Source organism: Myotis brandtii, unplaced genomic scaffold, assembly GCF_000412655.1.
Source record: "Myotis brandtii unplaced genomic scaffold, ASM41265v1 scaffold411, whole genome shotgun sequence".
NCBI classification, from domain to species: Eukaryota; Metazoa; Chordata; class Mammalia; order Chiroptera; family Vespertilionidae; genus Myotis; species Myotis brandtii.
This window is the reverse complement of record NW_005365804.1, coordinates 736,446-743,212: the sequence shown is the minus strand read 5'-3', so window position 1 is coordinate 743,212 and position 6,767 is coordinate 736,446. Positions and strand designations below refer to the sequence as shown.

General features: G+C 62.0%; 1 protein-coding gene across 3 annotated transcripts in view; it reads left to right on the top strand.

Moving 5' to 3' along the window:
* NDRG4 (NDRG family member 4) overlaps positions 1-5,818 on the top strand; it is a 28,921-nt gene extending 23,103 nt beyond the window's left edge. For 2 of the 3 annotated variants that reach the window (XM_014545537.1, XM_014545538.1), the window contains 7 exons: positions 669-725; positions 817-868; positions 1,338-1,385; positions 1,551-1,586; positions 1,681-1,732; positions 3,041-3,079; positions 3,815-5,818. In XM_014545537.1, the coding sequence (XP_014401023.1) occupies positions 669-725; positions 817-868; positions 1,338-1,385; positions 1,551-1,586; positions 1,681-1,732; positions 3,041-3,079; positions 3,815-3,969 (439 nt within the window). In that variant the 3' untranslated portion in view covers positions 3,970-5,818. The remainder of the gene's footprint in view (positions 1-668; positions 726-816; positions 869-1,337; positions 1,386-1,550; positions 1,587-1,680; positions 1,733-3,040; positions 3,080-3,814) is intronic. The other variant, XM_014545536.1, reaches the window with a different exon arrangement.
* Positions 5,819-6,767: the final 949 nt, after the last annotated feature.

The following is a 6,767-nucleotide window of genomic DNA, read 5'->3' as shown; positions in this document are numbered from 1 at the left end:
GCAGGCAGACGGGCCACACCGTCCCCAGGGTGCAGATGGGTAGAGAGTCAGCCTCCGAGAGGAGTCACTGCCTGCCCAGGGTCACCCCCGTGAAGGGCACAGGGAGCTGGACTTCATTCCTCCTCCTCCCTGGGCATGGCCGGCGGGAGCCATGAGGATGCGGGGACAGCCCGACCCCCACACCTTGAGCCTGGCGTGTACATGGGGATAGGGGGGCGGTCGGATGGTTTTCATGCTGTGCTCCTTGGAGCCCCTTTGAGGGGTAGCTCCGCAGGGACGTGGCCAGGCCCCCTGCTCGCCACCTTCCCTTCTCTTCATCCTACACGGACTTACTAAGCCAGCTGCGTGCCCAGCTGCGTGCGTGCAGGGCGGGGAGGATCGGGGAGAATGGGAGGCCCGCGTCCCACCGCACAGGGGGCGCTCATCCAAGCAGCACTTAGGGGGGTGGGTGGGGCCCAAGGTGAGGGCCCACCGGCATGCGTTTGGGTGTCCGGGAAGAAGTTTGGGGGTCACACATGAAGGGAGCCCTGAGGCCCCGATTTATGCAGTGCAGCCCAGGCCTCCAGGGATGTGGGGCCCTAATTGGGGGGTGGGGTGGGATGGGGGAGGGCTTGGGAACACCCCCATCCGGTCCTGGAGTGACCATTCTGCCTCTCCCTCTTCCGCAGCCGCAGAGACCTGGACATTAACCGGCCTGGGACAGTGCCGAATGCCAGGACCCTCCGGTGAGTGCCCCTCGCCCCCAGCCTGCCCCTGCTGCCCCCGCCTCCCCCCCAGCCTTGCCCAGGCCAGACAACCCTTCCCCTCTGTCCGCAGCTGCCCCGTGATGCTGGTGGTCGGGGACAATGCGCCTGCTGAGGACGGGGTGGTGAGTGAGGGATTGTGCTCCGACCCGGGGTGGGGACAGTGGCCAGTCCTTGACCAGCCCAGGGACCCCTCAGGGACAGGGGGTGGTGGCTCTCATCCTCCGTCCCCACACCCCCTCCTTCAGCTGAGGGAGGCCTGGAGACGCAGGGGAGCTGGGCCAGGGCCAGGCCACCTCCCCACCCCCAGCAGTGCGACCCCACCTCCGTCTCCACCCACTTCCGGCCGGAGACTAAGACCTCTCTTTGCTCTAACATGTGGCCCCTTCTTTATGGAACAAGTCATTCCTGACCACGACTGCACCACTGCGGGTGGGGACCGTGTGGCCTCTCCTGTCGGAACCCGGGGAGCAGGCGGCCTGGGGGTGCCAAGCTCTGGGGAGAGCACTTGCATTAGCGCTTGGGGCAGGGGGCTCCCAGGCCCCCCAGGGGCTGGGTCCCCTCACTCTGCTGCATCTGGCTCCTCCTCCTCAGGTTGAGTGCAACTCCAAGCTGGACCCCACCACCACGACCTTCCTGAAGGTGAGACCCTGCTCCCCACCCTGGGCCTGGCCTCAGGGAGAGGCCTGCCTGGCGTCCTGGCCGGGCCGGTAGATCTGGTCAGCCGAGCCTGTCCAGGTGCGTGGGGGCCAGTCCAGGCTAGGCTTGGGGGGGCCCTGCTCCGCTCACTCCCCTCTCTCCCTGCAGATGGCGGATTCCGGGGGGCTCCCGCAGGTCACACAGGTGAGACAGCCCTCCCTCCTTGCCTTGGCTGGGGTGGGGGACCTCCTCCCTCCCCCAATGCTAGACAGTCAAGCATGTGCCTGTCCCCCCGCAGCCCGGGAAGCTGACTGAAGCCTTCAAGTACTTCCTGCAAGGCATGGGCTACAGTAAGTACCCGGCACCCCGCCCCCAGCACCCACAGGCGGCAAGGGGGCCAGCACCGCCAGGTGTGCTGAGCAGCCCGTGGGCCGGGCGCCCTGGATGGGGGCCTGGGTGCGGGGTCGCTCTCTCCACACGCCCCCCTGCTGCCAGGGCGTCTGCACCTCCGAGCCCAGCTCTCCTGGGCCCTGGGGAGGCTTTGGGCACCGTGGCATGGCCAGGTCCCGCCTGAGGGTGTCAGACACCCCCCCGGGGTTTGTCACAGCTGGGAGATGGGCACAGAAGAGCAGCTTGCAGTCTGGGCCGCGGAAGGCACATGAGAAGAGCTCCTCTCCCCATAGGCAGCTGGGCCCGGGTGGCAGGGTGGCATTCTGCACATCCTGGGGCCTAGGGGCCGCGGGCAGCACTGGCCCCGGACGCACCCCTCCCCCCTTCTGTCTCCAAACTTCCCCTGTGCTCAGATCCAGACTGCGCTTGTGAGCCCCCAACATGCGCGTGCGCGCGCGCGCACACACACAGACACACACACACACACACACACACACACACGGGACACACACACACACACACACACACACTCACCTCCTCCACCCCTCTGCTGCACACACCTGGCTCCAGGTGGAAGCAAACTTCCTTCCCCTGAAGTTTTGTGCCTCTGGGCCTGGGGGAGGGGAGGGAGGGAGAGGAGGAGGGGAGGACAGGCCTGTGTGGGGAGGGGAGGCAGGAGCCCCATCCCTCCTGCCCCAAGGCCTCGCCTCTGTGAGAAGTAGGCAAGGAGGCCAGCGGTGAGACAGCAGGACTCGGAGCGGAGCCGGCCTGGAGCACGGAGGCGCCCAGTCAGCATCTGTGGGATGGGGGATGGGCAACGCCTGTCAGGGCCCCGGGAGAAATGCCACCAGGAAGCCAAGAGCTGGGGGGACCTGGGAGGTCGTGCAGGCCTCCCCCATTCTGTCCCTGGGGGGACTGAGGCCCAGCAGAACGGTGAGGGGGTGAGGGCGCTGGGACAGCTATGGGCCCAAAGGCCTTGCTGACATGAGCCCCTCAGTGCCGGAGAGGCTGGGGGCGGGAGGGTGGGGGCAAGAAGTGCCCCCCCCTGCTGTTGGGGCTCCAGGGCCAGGCTGAGGTCAGCCTGTGCTGTGTGGTTCCTTCCGTGGCTGCTGCGTGGTGGGTGGGCAGGAGTGGGCTCCCCGAGGCCCTGGCCCTGCCTCCAGCCCAGTCTGTCCTTCCGTCTCCTCTTCGGTCCATCTCACCCCTTGCCTCTCGGACCTCGCTCCTCACCGTGTTCTGTCTCCCCTCCCGGCTGTCTTCTCTCTCAGTTGCGTACTTGAAGGACCGGAGGCTGAGTGGAGGAGCAGGTAGCCCCGGAGCCCCTCCCCTGATGCATGGCCCGCCCGGGCTCCCCTGCTCCTTCCTCTGGCTGCGCTGAGCCAGCGCATCTCGCTGTGGTTTGGAACCTTCTCGTGTCCTGCTCGTGCGCAGATCCTGGGTGGCACGGGCTTTGCCCCTTTTTAGGGCTCTGGATTGGCTGGGTTCGAGAGCAGCCTTGCTCCTAGGGAGGCTTCCAGAGCTGTGGCAGCTGGAACCAGACCCTCTCGAGGGCGGGCCCAGGCCCGGCCCTGCCCCATCTGAACAGGTGGCCGGATAAGTGAGGAGGGCTGAGTCTCGCTTGTGAAACGCAATGAGGCAGAAATGGGATTTAGGGCAGTTTGGCCTCCTTTGCAGAATCACCCCCCTCTCCCAGCGCGCCCCCATCCTCTCAAGGCAGGCCACGCTGAAACAATGCCCCCTCCTTCCCCCAGCCCCGGGGGAGCTGGTCAGCTCCCGTCCATCCTGGCCTTGTCTCTGGCCAGCTGTGGCGAGAGGGTCCTGCTGGCGTCTGCGGACCCCGGCCCGGCCCCGGCTCGCTCACTGTCGCTGGCTGCATGCCTCGGGCTGGCAGAGCCGACGCCAGAGCCCCGGCTTGGGACGGGCCTCTGTGCCATCGGAAGAACGGGTCTCGCTGGCCGCTTTGCTTGCGTGAGTCCTTCTCCCGCCTGTGGTGCCCGGCCCTGCCCGCTGGCCCTCATGCCCGGCCCCGCCTCTGTCCACAGTGCCCTCGGCCAGCATGACCCGGCTCGCCCGCTCTCGGACCGCGTCCCTCACCAGTGCCAGCTCGGTGGAGGGCAGCCGCCCGCAGGCCTGCACCCACTCGGAGAGCAGCGATGGGCTGGGCCAGGTCAACCACACCATGGAGGTGTCCTGTTGAAGCCCTGGTCCCCTGAAGACGCCCACGTGCCCCCACCCGCGTCGAGGTCCCACTGCCACCCTCGCGCCCGCCGGCTCCTTTTCTGTTTTGTTTCTTTCTGTGAGGGCGAAGGGAGGAGAGGGGGTTATGGCTCTCAGATGCTACAGAACAGTCTCCAGGGGGTCCCCAGGCCCCACCTCACTAACCTTGTTGACCTGGCTAACTTGGGTCCCCAGCACCTGGGCGGGAGGGGGACCAGCTAAGGAAAGGCCGAGTCCCTCTCTGGCCAGGATCCAGGATGATATCCTGGGTTAAAGAAAGAGCAAGGGATGGCCCCTGGGGCAGGCAGGTTTGAAGGTGGGATGGAGTTGTGAGGTGATGGGTGCAGCTCAGGCACTGGCATGAGAACCAGGAGAGGCAGCAGGGAGCCCTGGGCCCCCCCACCCTCCAACTCCCACCCCAGCTCCCACCAAGCACATCTGATTCTGTCTCATAGCACATATGACAATCATCTGAACAGTAGCCACAAGGGGGCGCTCCCACAGGCCTCTTGCGGGTACTGCAGGGCCAGGCAAGCAGGGGCTGAAGGGGATTTCTCTGTCCAAGGAAAACAAAAAAGACCTTGAGGGCAGGAACCCCACAGACTGTCTCTTCCGGCTCACACCCCCCCCATGTCTGCACCAAGGCCCCGAAGCAGGTGGTCTCCCGGTCTTCCACCTCCATAGGGACCTGGCTGGGGGCTAAGGTTAAAGGCCGGGATAGCCAGTGAGGACGGGGTGTACCCCTGCCTGCCTTTGGGAGCCAGCATGTGGCCCCAGGTGGCAGTGGCTGAAAGTCCCAATAGATCCCTCTTTTGCCCCCCAGGTTCCATGAAGGACAGTGTGGCCAAGGCCGCCAGAAACATGGTATTTCTAGGGAGAGTCCTGGTAGAGTTATGCCGGCGTTTCACCCAGGCATCCCTAAGCAAGGCGAGAGTTTCTGTAGAACTGGTCCAGGGTGTCAAGACTCCCGCAGGCCCCATCCCATCTCGGCCTGTGGAGTGGCTTGGGCTGGGGCTTTGCTAGATCTGGGGGTAGGAGCGGAAGGTTCCCGCAGTGAACAAGGACCAGGTAGAGGAGAGAGGCTCCCCCCACACACCCTGCCCCCTCCTGCCACCTAAAGCCCAGGACTGGGCCGTATATTTCCCATCCACCACCTTATCAGGTAGAATCTCTGGGCCCAGAAACCAGAAGCCATTTGTCTCAGAGCCTGAGTCAGTTGCCACAAACCCCCAAACGAGTAAAAAGAAAGGGGAGAGAGCTATGAAAATCGGAGGGCCGGGGGTGTGTATGTTGGGGGGGGTGCGCTCTGAGGCTGGGAGGGTACCCATATCCATGTTTCCTCTGCACATATTCCCCCCCCCCCCCCCATAATCTTAAGCCATTGCTAGACTTCTCTAGAGCCCGGTGGAGTGTTAGTCTGTGCCCAGTTCTATTCACTCACGTGCTTCCTTTGAATATCGAATGTGACCGTTTGAAAAGCTGGTAGAATTAATCCCTCTTACTGTAGATAGTGCTGCAAGTTGGATTTCTCTTGTTTTGCTGTGTTCTTTCAGATGAGATATCTATATCTATACATTATATATATATGTATGTATATCGGGTCCTCCTGTGTGTGGTTTTCCATCGGAGGTTGTCTCTTCTTTGGTCAAAGTGAACTTTCAATGGAGTTTATTATTTTCCTCTCTGTACAGGGTGGAGAGCCTAATTTTGTGTATTCTAGTGGCTGATGTCATGAGACTCGGAAATGACAAAATGTAAAACAAGTAAAAACCCTTGTCAACATAGAAAGAGTTAACTGTGCTGAAAACCAATAAAGAAACTAAAAGGAATTTGGGTATGGTGATGTCATGCCCACCGTGGGAAGCTTTGGAAGAGACAAAGTTGAGGCTGGCAAAGCTGATGCCTGTGGGGGTGAGGGTGGGGGAGTGTGCAGGGTGAGGGTGGGCACTTCCATCTCCTTGTCCCATACATTACCCTGCCAACCCTTACATTAACTCTACAGGATAGTATCCATTATCTTAGTGTCACAGCGGAGGAAACAGAGACTCCGAGTAAGGGATTTGCTGTAATAAAGCCAAGTGGGGAGCTGGCATTGGCATCGTTGGACTTGAAAACACAAGCGTGTAACCTCTATGTTCATTCGTTGCCTTGTTAAATTTAACAGCAGGCTCCTTCCCCAGGTTTAGCCACTTATGATTAACTCAGCCGTTTACCCAATAGGCAATTGAGTTCCTGCTGTGTGTCAGCTAACAAAGCAAGTAAATAAAAATTAAACCCACTATGTGCTATGCAGAAAATGAAAACAGGAATATACTAGAGAGTGTGACAGGAGCCTATCCTAATTCTGTGAGCCCTGCCCACGCCGGCATGCAAACTGCTCTAATTGAGCAAATAAAACCGGTGATGACCACAGCTACCGAGTGGCTTAGATGAAGGCAGGCCGGCGCCCGCCTGGTGCGCCGACAGCCGCAGCCGCGAGGCCCTCAGCTTCGCATCCAGAAAACAGATTTTGTCCCTCACCCGGACGTGCACCCGAGGTCTCAGGAGTCGGAGATCCCAGGGGAGGGTTGTGCCCGGCTCAGAACCAGGCTCGTGGTGGCACGGGGACACGTCTTCCTGCACCCGACCGCACGTTTTCTAAGCCCAAATGGGGACGCCCTCACAGAAGGCCGCTTTCAGGCCTGACAGTACCAGGTGCCAATCCCTAATCGCTCTGACACTAGCCCCACGTGGTCCGCGCGGCGGGTGGGGCACGTGGCCCCGCCCTCAAAGCCCCGC